The sequence below is a fragment of the Hordeum vulgare genome, chromosome 2H (genome assembly GCF_904849725.1).
Source record: "Hordeum vulgare subsp. vulgare chromosome 2H, MorexV3_pseudomolecules_assembly, whole genome shotgun sequence".
Lineage (NCBI taxonomy): Eukaryota > Viridiplantae > Streptophyta > Magnoliopsida > Poales > Poaceae > Hordeum > Hordeum vulgare.
This window is the reverse complement of record NC_058519.1, coordinates 318,851,286-318,871,030: the sequence shown is the minus strand read 5'-3', so window position 1 is coordinate 318,871,030 and position 19,745 is coordinate 318,851,286. Positions and strand designations below refer to the sequence as shown.

General features: G+C 50.5%; 1 protein-coding gene across 5 annotated transcripts in view; it reads right to left on the bottom strand.

The window, feature by feature from the left end:
* Positions 1–769: 769 nt before the first annotated feature.
* Positions 770–19,745, bottom strand: part of LOC123426169 (pentatricopeptide repeat-containing protein At2g41720) — a 65,000-nt gene continuing 46,024 nt past the window's right edge. For 2 of the 5 annotated variants that reach the window (XM_045109945.1, XM_045109944.1), the window contains exons 9-10: positions 4,341–4,461; positions 3,905–4,173 (exon numbers count right to left, since the gene is read on the bottom strand). In XM_045109945.1, coding sequence (XP_044965880.1) covers positions 4,022–4,173; positions 4,341–4,461 — 273 coding nt within the window. In that variant the 3' untranslated portion in view covers positions 3,905–4,021. The other 3 variants (XR_006622071.1, XM_045109946.1, XM_045109943.1) reach the window with 3 other exon arrangements.

The following is a 19,745-nucleotide window of genomic DNA, read 5'->3' as shown; positions in this document are numbered from 1 at the left end:
GACACAGAAGGAGAGGCAATTCTTGATGAGGAACGTCGTCAGCGCGCTACCTTGCGACACATTTAATGTGCATGTCTATCTGTCAGATTTATGTATTTCACACTGTTGCTTCTATCAGTAGTTTTGACAGTTAGAACTATTATCTCATAAAAAGACTAATTTAGCCACTAACGCCACTAACCCCTTGGACGTAGCTGCTACCCTCGAGCATCCTTGCCAGGCGAGCACACTTATACTGTGATCATCCACATAATTCACCAAAACACATGACATCCGACTTTACGCTTCCGAGCGGCCCGACCATGTACAAATCCTCGTGCACACAGCTGTCGGTGATGCTCTTTGTGCGCCTGTAGTCCCCATAGAACCGTTGCAAAGGGACCTTGTCGATCCCGCCGATCATCGTATCCCAACATCTTTGGCACGGGTGTGATGATCTATGGGACCGACAAGGTCCTTTTTGCTACGGTTCTGCAAAAACTACGAACACAGAAAGAGCATCACCAACAGTTGCATGCACTGCGAAAACTACGAACACACAAAGAGCATCACCAACGGTTGCATGCACTGCGAAAACTACGAACACACAAAGAGCATCACCAACAGTTGCATGCACGGGGTTTAGAGAGGTTTGATTCGTTCGACCGGAAGCATAAAACTATACATCATATGTTTTGGTGGATTATATGGTGATCACAATACAGTTGGGCTCGCTTCGCAGGAATGCTCGAGGGCAGCAACTATGTGTATGGAATGAACAGTGTCAGCCTTATAAACGTAGTCATGGACCTCCTTTTATAGTCTAAAGGGTTACCACAGTGGCTAAATGATCTTTTCGTGGTTGAATAGTCCACAAACTAACAGTCAAAACTACTAACAGAAGCAACAATGAAAAATACCTAAAAATCTAACGAAGAGAGACAGGCGCATTAAATGCACCGTAAGCGTCCCGCAAGAATTGCTTCTTCTGTGTCATTCGCCCAACTACCTTCTATTTGCTTGACAGTGTCATTCGCCCAACTACCTTCTATTTGCTTGACATACCACGGGACGGATGTCATAAAAATGATTGTGTGCCCCTAGCTAGACCCACCTAACCGCTTGCCCGCTCAACACCTCACTGATAATCAGCCTAATGAGCCTAATGAGATGGAGCGACGAAGATCTGAATGGGTCCTGCCGAGCATGGTTGCTGTTAGATTTTCCTCTTCCCGGCAAGGTGGCTTAACGGGAGCTTGTTTTTGATTGCTTGAAGGTTGATGTTGACCGATAGGGTCTTGCCAGTCCGAAGGCCGTGACTGCCTGTGTACAAGTCTGATACTAAAACCCCTATATTTTAGTACACCGACACTACGTGTGACTTATTTCGTAGGAAGGAGATGAGGAGGATCATTCGGGTCTATTGTTATTAAGCGACCATTCAGAAGTCAGTCACGTTCTAATCTATAATGTCGTTGTCGGGAAAATGGATTGTAGTCCGTACTTCTATTCAAAAACATATTTCTCCCGCGACTACAGTTCTACGGTGTATTTGAGGACATGCAGCATCAACGGTCTATTTTCCCTCGTCTTACAGCATTGAGCATTTGACTAATAAAACCTTTGATATAATTATTGTATCCTTCTTCAAGCACTCGCTGGACTATATTTAGATCTTACCTTGATCTACAAAGAAACAACGATAATGTTAGTATCAGTTAGACAAAATCATTACTTTGGGGCTACGAATTGTTAGGTTACCTTGCCAATCTTTCCAGAGGGAGTATCCATTGTTGCACAACTTAGAAAACAAACTCAGCAGTGTGTCATCCACCATATTTAGCGATTGAATTGTTTCACACCAAAAAGACATGCATATACACGTTTAAAGCTCATGTTATCTTCTCTCTCGAGGCATCTGGTGTGAGCAAGCTCAAATTGGTCATTCAGATTTAAAAAAGTGCAATGCTAGAATATGTACTTGGAGAAACAGACACTCGAGTTCAGGTCATTTTGTGCTACAAATAACATATTTTTGGACAGTGATACAAGTATTCACTCCATTGCATAATATAGTTCGCCCGTGCATTTCAAGCTTTAAGTTTGACCCTAAATTTAACCAAGGTGGGCAACTACGGCGGAAACAAAAATTATACCATTGAACGTGGGCAACTACGGCTGGAACAAAAATTATACCATTGAATTTGTATTCAGAGAAGTTTTCAATGATATAATTTTTACTTTCGCCACAGTCGCCCGCATTAGTTAAATTTATGATCAAACTTAAATCTCGAAAAACCTAGCGCACTATATTATGAAATGGAGGGAGTAACATATTACCTCCGTCCCGAATTACTCGTCTTAAATTTGTTTAGATACGGACATATATCTAGACACATTTTAGATATGACAGTATCTAGAAAAATAATTCAGGACGGAGGATGTACTCCCTCTGTCCCAAAATAAATGTCTCAACTTTGTACTAACTTTAGTATAAAGTTGTATTAAGCTTGAAACATTTATTTTAGGACGGAGGGAGTATGAAGCAAGGATCACAGGTCAGATAAAGTCACTTTCATAGAAGTAATGGGCGCGTTTGATTTCATGCGTGGATCTTAGGCCTCCTGCATTTGTGGCCTGGTTCAGCCTGGCTAAGCAAATGCAGGCAGTAAACTATGTTCTGCACTGCGTTTCGTTGCCCACCAAGATCTAAGCTGCATGACAGAAAAAATAGACGGCGTTTGATTGCATGTCTTTGCTCACCAGATGCAACTAGCTGTTATTTGATTACGTGCAAGACATGCGGTGAGGTTACGAGTACACACGGTCATAAGCACAACAACAGTTAGAAACATAGATTAAATCACTTTAATGCACAAAGATTAAACCAAAATCTAACGAACAGACATAATAGTAGCACACAGACAACCACACACAAGTAGACATAAGAGCAAGTACAATAAGGTACAGTCTGCAGGCTGTAGGGATTAAAATACTATATTTTTGCTGAGTTGGATGAGAGAGAAGAGGAGAGAGAAGGGGAGCGGGCTCTTCGTGAAGAGCTAGCTCCAGCACGTGCTCCTAGATGCTTTGTGAGAATGAAAGGTGGGACATATATGATAAAAGTAGTACTCTTTTATAGCCAACTATTGTACAAGCTAGCTATAAGATGGACTATAAGATGGCTTATAGACAGCAGTTGTCTATACTATTAACTAGCCCAAGGCATAACCGACCTGGGGGGCGGGGCCGACTTCCTATATGATGAGGCATCCCTGGGCCCTAACACCACCAACTGTATTTCACTCACCAGATTGAACGTATTAGGGCAACTCCAACGGGACGACCCGAACGGACAGTGTTTTTGTCCGGTTTTTTGTCCGTTTGGGTCGTCCGTCGGACAATGGGCGCGTTTGATTTATGCCTCTTTCAACAGCTATGATTCCATATGAAGTGGGTATTATGGCTGCCTGCTGGTTTCTTAAACCCTGAGGACTGCAAATTTTCTTCTGACCAAATTATTCAAATGCCACATCTTTCAGAGTATTGGCAGCGTAAGGTAAACTCATAGTAGACACTGAAAGAATACACGAGATTAGTGGCAATAGGCCAGTCTTTTGCAGATTGGTGGCAACAGCCATCACCTCCCTCCCAGCAGCCGTAAGGGCAGGGCACCGCCACGGTGATCATGATCATGGTCTAGTGAACTTTGGAGCATCGCACGCAGCCATTTTCAAGGCTGTGCAAACCCAGTATCGCTAGCCTGTGACACTGTCAAAGCTGGGGCCCAACTATGGGTGAAGGCGGGAGCATTGGGTTTTGTGGTGATGCTTCCGGTGGCACCTAGCTTGCAGGTGTGTTGTATTCTACTTGTGGGTGTGGCCCTCTTGGCTCTTGGGCTCGTACACAACTCTCTTTTTCTATATATGCAAGACAGAAGCTTTTGCCTTTTCTCAATAAAAGAGTACATGAGATGATGGAAGGCTATGCCTCGAATAGGCAGCATAGATGGTTCAGTTCGCTATCTAAATGCCACACTGTTTTATGTTTTCTGAATATCTGGATTACTTGATGTAGTTATGTCTTTCCTCTCACAACTATACATTAACAAACATAGGATACTTCGACACTTTATTGACCAAAATATCAAAAAATGCTCGCTGTAGAAAAACTGTTGAAAAATATGACACCTTCCTGGAAAAGGATAAAACCATGTAAATGTCAACAATCACAAGCACCAAACAAGATATTTTCTAGATTTGACTAGGTCACTAATGGCAAGGGGAAAACAGAAATATTGAAACATGTTCTTGCATGATAAAATAGTACTTCTGCTGAAGTTAAAGTAAGAAGTACCATACTTATTTTTTGCTGCATGAGAGTGACATAATCCATGCTATTGTCCCTCCAAATATATGGAAGAACATTTTGATACATATATAATGTTGGACGGACTCCAGCATCCTCCATCCACTGCAAAACCTACATATTCCAGAAAACAAAGGAGTCAAGTTTCATGCCCATAAACAACCATGAGTCTTGTTTTTTGTTTTATATAATGGAGACTCAAATACCCGTCCACTACCAGCATTTTTTGCTGACATTAGAGCTTTGCTCATGTAAGAAGTAACTCAAACCAAACTTTCAATGTAATGTCAAATCACTTGCTTTGCCACAAGTCCTATGATCCCAGAAGCTTACAAGTACTCCCTCCGTCCGGAATTACTTGTCACAAAAATGGATACAAATGGATGTATCTAGAATTAAAATACATCTAGATACATCCATTCCTACGACAAGTATTTCCGGACGGAGGGAGTACCACATAATACAGGTCAAAACAGAAGAAAAAAATGCGAGGCTTTTTTCTGAGGTAAAAATGTGAAATTGTTACAAGATAAATGTGTATCTGCAGTACACCATCATGTTGGCAGAGCACAGTTGTGCAAATTGAATGTACCAGATATAGATGTCCATGCAAATATGCAATCATGCGGGCGTCACCCCTGTCTTCAGATGGGCTACAGCGGCAGCTGTTAGCATGCAATAGGCAGGTACGGAGCTGCAGCGGTGCATGCCTTTACTAGTTAAAGTAGTAGATAAAGCAAGGTAACTTACTAAAGTAATAATGCTGCGACACAAGTGCTTACCTCACAGCTAGTAAATATCCTATCTCAAGTCGGTTTGTAAGTGCTATATAAGGAGCACTCCTCCCGTTGTAAATCAATCCATCCAGCGCAAAACCATCTAGCTTCTATAGCTTAAGTACTAGTACCATCGTGAGCTACTTGTATCTATGTGTGTCCAATATAGCAAGTGTGCTTCGCTAGTATGCTTGCTAGTTTGCAGTGCATTTTATCGAGCTACTCTTCCTCTGCTGCTCTGCTCCTCTTAGTCTGGCTAAGCTATACAGCAAATAATTCGGGCTAACTATTGGCTTAAGAGCCCCAGGTTCCGGTAGCCATGGCCGGTGTATAAAGAGAGCAGCAGCGCACCACCTCAAGTGGTCAGCCATCACAGGATGGCTCGCATTTGCCGCCTCCGCAGGAGCAGTGAGGGCGCAGCCGGTCCAGGCACGGTGATAGCGGTGAGGTTGTGGTTAGGGAGATCGGGCATGAGACCGCAGGCAGCGGTAGCATGCCGATCACATTCCCGATGCTCACACGCTCGAACTACAGCGAGTGAACGATGATCATGGAGTGCAACCTCCATGCAGCAAGCCTCGAGGTTCCCATGGACGACCCCATGGTCGAGAGAAAGGAGGACAGGAAAGCCGTGGCGGCGCTCATGCGCATCACACCGTTGGAGATGCACGGCATGCTCATGGCGAAGGCAAGCGCCAAGGAGGCACGGGAAGCCATCCGGCTGCCCCAGGGGGAGAGTGGAGCCGCGGGTGACACCCAAGAAGGGCCTGGTGGGCGCCAGGCGCTCCTAGGGCACCTGGAGCGTCTCGAAAGTCTCCACCGAGAGCACATTGAGGCCCGCGCCGCCGTCGATGAGCGTCTTGGCGACGGCCACACCGCTGATGGTGGGAGTGCACAACAGACGGACAATGCCCACAGCCCTAGTGGACTTGGGGTGGTCGCTAGCGTCGAAGGCAACAAGGGACTCGGACCACTTGAGGCGGCCGGCGGACTCTGGCGCCGGCAGGGCCGTCGCGAGAACGCTTGAGGTGGTGGCTGGACGGAGGGGTCTGCCCCCCCCCCCCCTCCCCAAGGATACAGGCCACCCTACGAGGCTCTTGGGAGCCCCCACTGGTGACAACGCCCCTGGTTGGAGCCACGCGGCCGCCACGCCCAACCGCGGCAGCGTCGCGATGGACGCGGCGGACGATTCGCCGGCGGCTGCCAACGCCGCCTAACACGGACGAACCATGGGTTAGCTCTGAGGTGCACGCCGCGCAGCACCACCCGGCTGCGCAGCGGCCCAGAGGAGAAGCGGTGCGTCCGGGTCGCTCGGCGCACGGAGGTGGAGCGGGCGAGGAGCGAGGGGGCGCCCGACCATCACGTGCGGCGGAGACGAGCTCGGTGACGCGCTCGAGCGAGGCGTCGTGGCTGTCCCTGGCGGGGCGACGGCACAGCAGCCCCTGCGCCATGAGCAGCGCGACATTCGGGGCGGGGGGCTGCGACTTGCGAGCGAGGAGGCAGCGATGGAGCAGCCAAGCGCCTTCTTGTCCACAGACGGGTAGACGGAGGAGGTCGCCTACTCTCCAACGGGCTTGGTGGCGGCGCGAGGGCGCTGCCCAAGGCACTGCGGGCAGCGGGCAGCGCGTGGACCCGGGCGGCAGCTCGACGTGCGCCGCGCTCTCGGCGAGCGGCGGCGACGTCCATGTCGATGTTGACGTCGAGGTCGAAGGTGCAAAGACGGCAAGTCCCCCTACCTGGCGCGCCAAATGTCGGAGTCTGGGACCTACGCCCAAGAAACTCCTCCAAGAACTAGGATTCGAACACTGGGGGACTTGGAGATAGATTGATTTACCCTTGATGATTATGCATCGGTTACAAGTACAATATATATAGAGTGAGCACATAGGAGTAGGCAGGCAGGCCTGGGCAGCGGTTACAGATCCTACAATCTAGGATATACACAAGTATACATGACTTGTACATAATACGGTAAAGTTGGAGAGAAGGTGGCCGTCGATGGCGGAGAGTTTGGAGCTGGTGTCGATGGGTGTGGAGACAGGTTTGCAGTTTAACATTTTGGCACGGTCGAGAATCTCGAGGGTGTATCGTTGTTGGCATAGGAAGAGGCCCGAGGAGTTGGGTGTAACGTTGATGCCTAAGAAGTGATGAAGATCACCTAAATCAGACATCGAGAACTCGGACTTGAGGGAGGCGATAATGGTGGTGAGTGTATGAATGGAATTGGCGGTGAGGATGATATCATCGACATACGCAAGGAGATAGGCGATGGACGTACCACGATGGAGGATGAAGAGAGATGAATCACTCCGAGAGGACGAGAACCCGAGAGAGCAAGAACTGCTGAAAGCGGAGAAACCATTGGCGGGGTGCTTGTTTGAGGCCGTATAGAGACTTGTGAAGCAAACAGACATGATCAGGGCGAGCGTGATCCACAAATCCAGCGGGCTGAGTGCAGTAGAGGGTCTCATTGAGCGCACCGTAAAGGAAAGCATTCTTCACGTCCAGTTGATGGATTGGCCAAGACTGAGATGTGGCAAGACTGAGAACAACGCGGATCGTTGATGGCTTGACCACGGAACTGAAAGTTTCTCCATAATCGACACCTTCTTGCTGTGTAAAACCACGTACCACGTAACGAGCCTTGTAACGAGCGAGAGAGCCGTCCGCATTGAATTTGTGGTGGAAGATCCATTTGCCCGTGACAATGTTCACGCCCGCAGGTTTAGGCACCAAAGACCAAGTAGAGTTGTTCATTAAAGCAAAATATTCATCACGCATAGCTTGAAGCCAATTTGGGTCTTTGAGGGCTGATCTGTAGGTGGCAAGGATCGGTGATAGGGGAGGGATGGTGGAAGAGGCGAGGAATAAACGTTTGGGCATGCAGTAGCAACGCTTAGCTCGGGTGGTCATGCGGTGGGAGTTACGTGGGGGTTCTACCGGGAGTGCATGGTGAGGCAGAGGTGGCGGCTGGAAGTGGACGGCTCGGAAAGCGGGGTGAATTCCGTGGGCCTAGCAGCGGATGAGATGGAGCCGACCGTGGGGGATCGCGAGGTGGGTGTGTGGCAGGCGCGGCGGACACGGTGGGCAAGGCCGAGCTGGATTGGGCGGAGCCGTGCGAAGTGGGTGCGGCAGGCGAGGTAGATGCGGGGCGGGAGTCGTGCGAGCCGTTGGGAGAGAGACGTGTGGAATTGGTCGACGTAGTGGGGGTAGGGGCCCGGGGGGCGAGGAGGCTGGCGGAAGCGACGGGCGGGGCAGACAATTCGAGGGATCGGATGGGGGCGGGTAAGGCAAGAGATCCGAGGGGAGCCGTTGCATGGGATCCTTTGTGGACGTAGCTGGTTATGGCGGTTGTGTGGGTGGTGTATAGGGGAAGAAATGTTCATCAAAGAGAACATGACGCGACACGATGACACGACGAGACGTAAGGTTAAAGCAGCAATACCCCTTGTGTTCGAGGGGGTAGCCAAGGAAGACGCGGCGAGTGGAGCGTGGGGAGAGTTTGTGAGGCATGATTGCGGAGATGTTTGGGAAGCAAAGGCAGCCAGACACACGCAAGTGATCATAAGTGGGGTAAGTGTCGTACAGGAGAAAATGTGGTGTGTGGGGATGAATGGCACGAGAGGGACGGCGGTTTAGGAGATAGGTGGTTGTGTGTAAGGCTTCGACCCAAAACGGGAGTGGAAGAGAGGCTTGTTGGAGCAGTGTGTGAACTATGTCATTGGTGGTGCGTGTGAGGCGCTCAGCCTTGCCATTTTGGGGGGGAGGTGTGGGGGCAGGAAAAATGGTAGGCGACGCCGTTCATGGAGAAGAAGTGGCGCGGGGAGTTGTTGATGAACTCACTGCCGTTATCGCACTGCATGGATTTGATGATGACGTTGAATTGGGTGTGGACAAACGAAAAAAAGCGCTGCAGGGTTTGGGAGGTGTCCGATTTGTTTCGAAGGGGGAACGTCCATGAGTAATGGGTAAAGTCATCCAAAACAACTAAATAATATTGATAGTCAGAGAAGCTTACAACGGGGGAGGTCCACAAATCGCAATGAATTAAATCAAACGGTGCATATGTTTTGCTAAATGAAGGGGAGAAAGGGAGACAAGGCTGGCGGCCTAGTTGGCATGCGATACATGGTGAGTGAGCTGCCTTATTACAATGAGTAAGAAAATCATGGCCGAGGGTGGAGAGGGTATGGGCGCTGGGATGGCCGAGACGACGATGCCATAAGTCCGAGGTGGAAACGTTGAAGAGAGCGGACGCCGGAGCCGGATGTTTGCCGATGAAGGGGTAAAGATCGCCATTGCTAACGGAGATCATGAGTGCCTTCCGAGTACGAAGATCCTTCACAAGAAAGCCACAGGGGTAAAATTCAATGGAACAAGAATTATCTTTAATAAAACGATGAACGAAAATGAGGCTAGTGACGACGTGTGGTGAGACAAGAATGTCTCTGAGACGAAAGTTGTGGGGAGAGAGAGTGGTGGGGCCGGAGGCGGTGATGGGGAGGTGTTGCCCATTGCCAACAAGTATGCTAGATGGTAGATGCTTTAATGGAGAACTAGACGAGGTCAGGGTACCTGGGTTGCCAGTGACGTGTGAAGAAGCACCACTGTCAAGGTACCAATCGGGCGCGGGCGCGGGCGCGGTGGGGTAGCCACCGTTGCTGTACGCGGCGTTGAGCATGGCGATGTGGTTCCACGACGGCTGGGGCGGCGTGTAGTACGGGGTGAACGGCGCAGGCGGATGGTAGGTGAGGTAGGCATGAGCGTGAGAGACAGGACGCGGCCCGAGGACGCCGGCAGCGTTGGGAGGGATCCAGCCGGAGCGAGGAGACGGGAGCGCCATCCCGTAGGGCACAAAGTAGCCCGTGAACGAGAAAAGGGAGCGTGCGGCGGCTGGCCACGGCTCTAGTTGTCGTTGCGCCCGCGGCCACGCCCGTGACCGCGATCACCGCCGTCACCACCGCGGTCACCGCGACCACGACCGAAGGAGTGGGGCGGTGGGGGAGGTGCGCCCTCGAGGCGGTTGGTGGGGTGGTCGGCGGAGCGATCGCCGCGATCGCCGGAGGGACAGCCGCCCGTGCTGGAGCTGCCACCCGACGAGGTGAGGCCGGGCAAGGCAAAGGCAGAGCGCTCTCCTCAGTCGCGCGCTGGGCCTGGTACTCGTCGGCCAGGACGACGCGAGACAGAACCATGTCAAAGGGCAGAGACTAGTCGCCGAGGACGACTCGAATGGTATCGAGTCGCTTGTCGAGGCCGTGGAGGTATTGAGTGGTAAGGTCCGTCTCAGTGACGGCGTGGTCGATGTTGACGAGGTCGTCGGTGAGGAGCTTCATGCGGCGCGCGTACTTGGAGACCGAGAGATCGCCCTGCTTGAGGTTGCGGTATTGGCGGTTGAGGATCATGAAGCGGGCGGCACGATTGGCGAGGAAATAGTCCTTGATCTTGTGCCAGAGCGCGAAGGTGGTGGTGGCGCCGACGACATGGTTGCACATGGTGTCGGAGAGGATGGCATAGATCCACAAGACGATGTGGGCATCCAGCTCAAGGTATTGGGGGGTCGCGTTGGGTGGTAGGGGATGCTCGATGAGGTAGGTCACGCCGTAGCGGAGAAGCACCATAAGGAAGAAGGTTTTCCACTTGTGGTAGTTGTGTTCGGTGGGATTGAGAAGGAACTTGATGTGGTTTGTGATGTGATCATGAAAAATGGAAGGGTTAGGGGTAGGGGTGGGAGGCGCCGGGTAGGAGGTTGCACCGGCGGTGAACAGGGGGGCAAACTGAGTACCGGAGGCGGCGGAGGAGCCGTTGAAGAGGGAGGGGTTGGTGCCGAAGGAGAACGTCGGGGCTGTAGCAATGGAGGGGGCCGTGGAGGAGTCGACGGGGGCGCCGACGAGGAGGAGAGGGAGCCTGGCGAGGTGGCTGAGCTCGAGGCACCGGCGGCGGCGAAAGACGGGGGTCCAACCATGGAAACACACGGTATCTGATACCAAGATAGATTGATTTACCCTTGATGATTATGCATCGGTTACAAGTACAATATGTACAGAGTGGGCCCATAGGAGTAGGCACGCAGGCCTGGGTAGCGGTTACGGATCCTACAATCTAGGATACACACAAGTATACATGACCTGTACATAATACGGTCTAACACTTGGCTTGGCAACCTGCTGTTATAGTGTATGTGGATTGCACTAGCCCTTTCCACCAGTTCGGACTTTTGGTTGCATTGGTTAGCGTATGAAGCTTAACATGGTATCAGAGCTAAGTTCTTGAGTTCAAGTCCTGACTTTCGCAAATTATTTAAAAAATTGCTGGCAGCCCCCCTTTGTGTTCACATAGAGAACTCTTGAGTCATACTTGAGTTTCGCGCGCCGTCGCTCCCTACCGATTGCACGTGTTGACTTGTCTTTCCCGTCACACGTGAGAGGGGGTGTTATAGTGTATGTGGATTGCACTAGCCCTTTCCATCAGTTCGAACTTTTGGTTGCGTTGGTTGGTGCATGAAGCTTAACACTTGCAACACGACGACAACCATGGCGATGCCGGCAACGAGCTCACTCAATCTCACCGGGCACGAAGGAGACGTGCAAGCTATCTAGGTTTGAGCCACCGTGCGGTGTAATACCCTACTCCTGCCTGTGTTGGATTGCTCTGTAATGGAGAGTTGTGCTCGATGTACATGAGGTGTGGGGGAGAGAATGGCTCGATACCCTTACATGGAAAGTGGCCCTGCCCCTCTTATCGTGCCTTGGTCCTCTTCCCCGAAAATATGAGCGGGAAAGGGTGGCCATAGGGCGGCAATTCAAAGAGGGGCATGCGCACAGGTTAATCCTAACAAAAGGCGGTCTCCGGCAGATAAAGTGGTCGTCGTGACGCGCATGTGGGCTCGGTGATGAGTGATGACCTCCGTCCTGGCGGGCCGTGTCAGCGTGGTCTTCTTTCACCGGAATGGCAAGCTTTGGGAACCTGCCTTTGGGGAGGCAACGGGCGCTGCACTTTAATCACCAAAGAGGAAATCCTGCATGTACGTGCCTTCTGAGACGGCCTCTGTCGTCCTTGTCTGCGCGGGTGTGCCACCCACGTGATTGGCGCGAAGCCCTGCGGCTGGTACCGTACGTCGGGTCTCGTGGAGCGGCCTCGCGAGGCAATCTGGCGCTTGGTGGCCCGGGCTAGGCCTAGCCTAGCGGTGAGGCAGCTTCTTTCGGAGCGGTCGTGGCCAAGCCATCTTGACGAGGGCTGGCCCAAATGTCGCCACCTGGGCGGGGGCAGACGGGTCGTGGTACCCTGGTTTCCATTGGGCCAACAGGCAGGGAGGCCCTTTTCTGGGAGGATCGATGGACCGGCGGACACACCATATGTGAGATCACCCCGCTCCTATACACGTCCATCCCCAAGCGTCGGCCCAAGATCAGGACGGTCACGGAGGGGCTAAACGCGAACCGCTGGGCGCAAGACATCCAGGGCACGGTGGGCATCCACGAAATCGGGCAACACCTCCGGCTTTGGCACATGATCGACGGCACAACCCTCTCTGCTAAGCCGGATCACCTCACATGGAGATGGAGCACAAACGGCGTCTACTCCGCCAAATCTGCATACGCCGCCACCTTCGTCGGTTCCACTACTTGCCCCGCTTGGAAGCTCGCTTGGGAAAACTGGGCATGTCCGCTTCTTTCATTGGCTTGCCCACCTCGACCGATGCTGGACCGTACACCGGCTTGCCCGCCGAGGGCTGCAGCATCACGTGTGATGCCCCCTTTGCGACGAGGCACCTGAGACCATGCACCACCTCATCCTTGCATGTCTCTTCGCCAGACAGATCCAGCATGAAGCGTTGCGCTAGCTGCGGATCCCATGTGCCTCACCAGACAGCGAGCCCTCACTACTCGACTAGTGGCAATCAGCAAGGCAATCTGTCCCAACGCCCATGCACAAAGGCCTGGGCACAATGACCCTCCCCGTCCCATGGATATTATGGAAACAGCGCAACGAATGCGTCTTCAATGAAGGACAACCATCGGTGGACAACCTACTTACGAAGATTAAAGACGAGGCCGCTCTCTAGACAAGCGTTGGTGCTCTAGGGCTTAGAGCTATCACCCCCTAAACATGGGATGTTCACTGATTTTTCCTGTTTCAGAACCTGTAATTGCCACCTGGGAGGATTGTAACTACTCTCTCTTTTCAATGCAATGAAACACAAAATCTCTTGCGTTTTCTCAAAAAAGAAAAAAAAAGTTGCACTAGTTATCCTTTACCCAACAGTGTTGTTGGTTGGGATCGAGGGTTCCTTCGTACCCTTCAGGTGGCATTGATTCGTTCTTCGAGCAGATCCTCCATAAAGATCGGGCAACCCCGTGTATCATCTTGGCATCAGAGCTTCGGGTCACACGGTAGGATCTTGTATCCCTAGTTTAGTTCGTGTTCTTGTTCATCCTAAAGTCCAGAAAATAGCCCCACAAAAAAAAACTTTACCTAGCCCCTTTGCAGCCTTTAATCTGTTATTTAGTGAGTTCTATCAAGTTTTTGACTTTTTGCCATCAGATCTTTGTTTTAAGTTGCTGAGTTTTCCCCCATCCATTCTTGTATGTTTGTGTTCATTTTCGTGCATGGATTTCAGATCTGCATCCTCCACCAAATCGTGTGCATCTTTGTCATTCGGAATCCTTTTTGAGTGTTATCGGGCATTCTAAAAATCCCACTCCATGCCCTTTCCATCCATCCTTGTTAGATCTGATTCCCACCTTGTTTTTCACCCAGAAAAATCAGATCAGTTTGTGTGTGTTTGCTGCCAAAATTTCAGCTGCATTTTCTTGTTGTTGAGCTCATCCATTATAATTTTTGCGAGTTCCCCAAAGTGGGTGTCCACATTCAAAGTCCCTTGCTGAGAGTTTGTCAAAAAAAGCAAAAAAAAAGGAGGCAAAAAAAGAGAAATAAAATCTGCCCAAACTAAGTGTTTGCAAGAAGCAAAAGAGAGTAATTTGCGACTGTTCTTCACTTATATCTTGAGAAATTCCTGTTTGTATTGTGTGTTGAAGCGTGTCAAGTGCGCAAAGTCTTCAATCCTTGCTTGCAGCAAATCTGACTCCTTGGTGTGAGTTGCATGGTCTTCACTTATATCTCATTCAATAACTAAGGCATTAGAATCTTGTGTGGATGATTACTTGGTTCAACAATATCTAGATTGCAGATTAGTGTATCTTTTGCTGCACCCCACCCAAGCTCCACCAAACAGCCCCGCATGTGCAACCCTTGACTTGTATATTATGACTCCTTGTATACCAACCACTGGCACCACGGTTGAGCACGATCCTGCTCTCACTTGGAAGTTACATGAGCTTTGGTTGGTAAGTGAGGTGAGCTTGAGCTGTTACCCACATATATGCCTCTAGTACTAAGGCTTTTGCAAAACTAACCATGGCAGATGATGAAAACGAGTATGATGTTGAAGGAAATGGGCATCTCAGTCAGCCCGTCACACGGTTTCACTTTAATGCATTACGTGATCATCTACGCCAGGAGTTCAGAAACAACCTTGATCCAATTGAAGAGAAGCAAGACAAATTGTCAAGAGATTGCAGCAACTTATGGGTAATGTTATGAGTAGCTCACTCAGAACTTAAGGTTTCACACACATAACCTTTCTCTAGAAGTTCTTGTACCTGCCTTTGTATCTCCTTTGTTTCTTCAGGATTGGTGTGGTAGGAAGGTCGATTTGGAAGTGATGCTCCTGGAATAAGGTCAAATTGATGTTCTATGACGTGCAAGGGAGATAGACCAGCGGATACTTCTTTTGAAGTGCTTTAGGGTTATAATATCAACTGCGGCATAAGGAAAATTGCCGCCAAGTATCTAGCTTTTGCCACGGGATGGCAATTGTGATAACTGCCAAAAACTAAGAGTGGCAAAAATGAAATGTCAAAATCGAGAATGGCATAAGGAAAATTGGCAAAAACTAGAGTGGCAAAAACAAAATTTCCAAAAACTATATGCTAAGACCATCTCCAGCCGTTTGGCCCCCCGGCGCACCCGGCGAAGTGCGTTGGGCGTTTGCGCCGGTGCTTTTTTCGGCCTGGGAGGGATCAAGTTTCCAGCCGCACCCCCAGGCTTCGGCCCCAACGCACAAGAAATTCAAAGTTTTCTTTCCCGCTACAAAAAACGAGAATAGTTCGGCGATCATCATGCCACAGGGTCGGCGATTGAACATAGCCAAAGTCCGGCGATCAAAAGGGTAGGAACCATAGACGTAGAACTCAAACGGCAGGCTCCTCGGCCGTAGGGCTGGTGGAGGTCGGCGTGTCGACGGCGTTGTGGGCACAGCTTCAGTGCTCGGCGTCGTGGGCGCAGTGCTCGGCGTCGTGGGCGCAGTGCTCGGCGTCGTGGCAGCGGTCGCCGCCGGTCCCGACATCTGGTTCAAGATGAGGCCACGCTCCACCAGGTACCACGCTTTCACCTGCTCGTCCATCGTCGACATGTCTGCGCCCATCAGGAACGCCAGGTCGGTGTTCCTCTTCTTCGCAGCGACGTTGGTCCTGAGAAGGTCGAGCTTGGCGTCCTGTTTCTTCATCAACGCCGACCACCTCGCATCCGATTTCTCCTCCCTCTTAGTGGCATTGCTCTTGGCGTCGGCGATGCACTGCTCTATCAACGATTGTAGCCGTTCGATAGCAGGTGCCACGTCCCTTGCCGTCTTGGCTTTTTGGTGCCATCGAGATGCCCTTCTGCCGGGGGCAAGCGCGTCCGGGTTGTAGACGTCGTCCTTGGCCTTGGCGAGAGCGAGCCGGCATTCTGTCCATTTCTCGCACGACTCGATTCGGGTGAACACGTGAAGGAAGTTGAAGTCTTGATCATTGTTGTCCCAACGAAACATCTCGAACATGCGAACCATCTGCACAGACGAAGAACAAGTGTCGGCAAAGTACACCGCGAAGCTGGGCCGGCGAGCGATGGGCATACCTCACGCTCGAAGTTGGCACCGCTTTCTGGGCGAGTCATGACCTCTTCTTGAATCCCATGCCACTTGTTGCAGCCTGTTGGATGGCCGCCCAATGGTTCGCCATGGCCTTCTCGTTGCGATCCATGTGGATGCCGGCGAAGTTGGGGTCGACCAACTTCCGCTCGTCGAACGTCGTCTTGCTCCTTCTCCAGTAGGTGGTGGAGTTCTGATTCGCGTCGGTGATCGGTCGAGGCTGGCGGTCTTCCATGCTTCGTCGAGGCACTCGTCTTCCTTTGGCGTCCACTTGACGCGAGGCTCGCCCGGCCTGGCGTTGGCCGGCCGCTTCTTCTTTCTTCCTTTGGTCGGCGGCTCCACCTCCGCCTGTTCTTCCTCCTCCTTGGCATCGTCGCACTCGGCTTCCTCTATGTCGACACGGTGTCCAGCATTTCATCTTGCGTGCGAAACCCGGGGGACAAAGCGACGGCGACTGAGCCATTGGTGATGATCTCGTCCATATCGGCGTCGGTGTTGCTGAACAGTGGTGCCGAGCCATGCGCGAAGGGTAGGGCCCCACGGCGCAGAGTGGGCGTATGCGAGACAGAATACGCCGGCGGCGAGTAGTTGTACTGGGTGCTGAGGCCGAAGGTGAACACGGGGGATGGCGTGCGCGGGTCGAGGTTGAAGGCTGGGGGCATGCGCGGCGCCAATCCATGTGGGAAGGTGATGTTGGGGTTGAAACCACCAAGAGCGTCGCCGTCGATGTACTCAGCCGAGGGCGCATACCCCCACAATAGAAGCGAGAAGTTGGCCCGCGACACGACGCTCTGCTGGCTCCCCCCCACACGCCTTGCGGGTACTGGTCGGCCTGTTGATGATGATGCGGAAGGTTCGCCATCCCCGCCGCTCGAGGCGCCTACTCCTGCTCTGCTGCCGCGTCCCTGGCTCTCTTCATGTTGAGCCTATTCTGCCGATAGGCGGTGACCGCCTCTCGGCAATCAACGTCGGCCTCCCACTGGGCATTCGTCAAGCCCGGGGGCCTTGCCATCGGCGCCCTCGGCTTCCTCCGCTTTGGCTGGCGGAATCGGTGGCTTGGCGAGGGGCGCATACTTCTTCGGCTGCATGGCAGGCGGATCTTGGCGGAATGGCAGGAGTGGTGGGGGAGAAGAGGGTAGGTAATAGGAAAATGGAGGGAAAGGGAAAAACGGTGGGAAAATCGGCGGGTGTCGCCGACAACGCGGGCCCACGCGCCTTTTCGCTTCAACCGGTGCCCCCGGGTGACCCCCGGGGCGCTGGGTTCTGCTCGGGTTTGCCGGTTGTAATTTCGGCCCAAAGCGGCCAAAAACGAGGATCGGGGGCGCGGCTGGGACTTTTTTTCGGAGTCGGTGCTAAAAAAGGCACCCTAGGGGCCTGTCGGGGGCGCGGTTGGAGATGCTCTAACGGTTCAGAGATGCTCCTTTTGCACAAACAAGGTTGTTTTTCTTGATTATGTTGTTTCGGGACAGGGAATTAAAGTGGATGAATCTAAGATGGAAGCAATCAAGAATTGACTAACGCCGGTGAAAGTAAGCCAGGTGAGAAGTTTTCATGGCCTTGCTGGTTTCTACAGGAGGTTTGTGAAAGATTTTAGTACAATTGGTGCACCTCTGAATGAATTGACAGAGAAAGAAATTTCTTTTAAATGGGGCGCACCACAAGAAGAAGCATTTCTTGAGCTTAAGAAACAATTAGTTAAAGCCCCTTTGCTGATTTTACCTGATTTCAATAAAACTTTTGAGATAGAATGTGATGCTAGTAGAATAGGCATCGGTGGTGTGTTAATGCAAGAACGAAAACCAATAGCATATTTTCGTGAGAAGCTGAGTCCTGCACAACTGAATTATTATGTTTATGATAAAGAGTTGTATGCTTTGGTTAGAGTCCTTGAAACATGGCAACACTACTTATATGGTCTAATGAATTTACTGTACATTCTGATAATGAAGGTTTGAAACATTTGAAAAGCCAAGCTAAACTGAATCAGACATGCCAAATGAATAGAATTCACTGAAACTTTCCCATATGTTGTGAAGTACTGTACAAGAAAGGAAAACATGGTTGTTGATGCTTTGTCCCGTAGGCATGTTCTTTTGACACAATTAAAAGTGAAGGTACCAAGACTTGAGAGCTTAAAAGAATTTTACTGCACTGGTCATATATTTTCAAAACCATATGCAAAATGTGAAGATGAGAAAGGTTGGGATAAATACCATGTGCATGATGGGTTCCTTTTTAGGGCTAACAAGCTATGTCTACCAGATTCCTCGGTTAGGCCCTTGTTGTAGGAATCACATGCAGGTGGATTAATGGGACACTTTGGTCGTGAGAAGACATATGAGTTGTTGACTGATCATTTTTGTTGGCCAGATATGAGGAAGGAAGTAGAGAAATTTATGCTCGTATACTCCCCTACCTATTCTAAATGCTCCTTGGGAGGATATTAGCATGGATTTTGTTTTAGAACTACATAGGACTAAGAGGGGGGGGATTCAGTTTTTGTTGTGGTTGATAGATTCTCAAAAATGCCACATTTCATTCCGTGCCACAAGAACGACGATGCTTCACATGTTGCTGATTTGTTTTTCAGGGAAGTTGTTCGCTTGCATGGAATGCCGAGGACCATTGTTTCAGATCGTGATGTGAAGTTCATGAGATACTTTTGGAAAACATTGTGGGCAAAGTTGGGAACCAAGTTATTGTTTTCAACAACAATCCACAAATTGATGGACAAACAGAGGTGGTGACCCGCAGAATCTCATCCTTGTTGCGGACAATGATCAAGAAGAATTTGAAAGAGTGGGAAGAATGTTTGCCGCACGTGGAGTTTGCTTACAATAGAGCAGTTCACTCTACCACAAGCATGTGCCCATTTGAGGTGGTATATAGATTCAAACCACTTGCACCAATCGACTTGCTGCCACTTGCATTGCAAGAGAGATGTAACATGGAGGCTTCTAAGCATGCTCCATATGTGAAGAATGTTAGGAAAGCAACTTATGTTTATTGAAGGCTCAAGGGGCATATATATATTACACAAGACTTGAGGTGCAAGGAAAGTAAACATAGACTAATAAGGACTCCTAGACTAATACTAATACTTCCTAACACCCCCCCCCCCCCCCTTAAAGGCAAAGGGTATGCAATAGCATTGCATTTGAAGAAGTGTAATACTAAAAAACAATGATAATCCAAATCCGCGTCTTGAGAGTGTCGTCGTAGCATGAAGAGTCTTCAAAACTTGTCGAGTCGCCGAAGGAGAGAACGAAAAGATGGCACATCAGAGGTAAACACCGCATCACTTGAAGATACAAGATAAGTATCAAGAGAAGATGGGTTGTCCCGTCGGCGAAAGAAGCTCGGCGGATAAGGCACGATGGACGTAGATCAACAATGCAAAAGAAGTCCAGAAAATCCTATAGAAAACAACAAGGACAAGTAGGCCACAAAAGTTGCATAGAAAGGATCAGGACCGGAGAAAGGCCGACGGACAAATATATGGTGGACTCCATGGCATGAGAAAACACAAAATATCAACGAATTTGGTGGACGCAGCGGAAAAAATAGAAAACTAGAAAACAACTAGCGAGAAGAGCATGCAACACCAGACAAGGTGCATGAGCATGCAACACCGGACAAAGGAGGAAACAACCAAA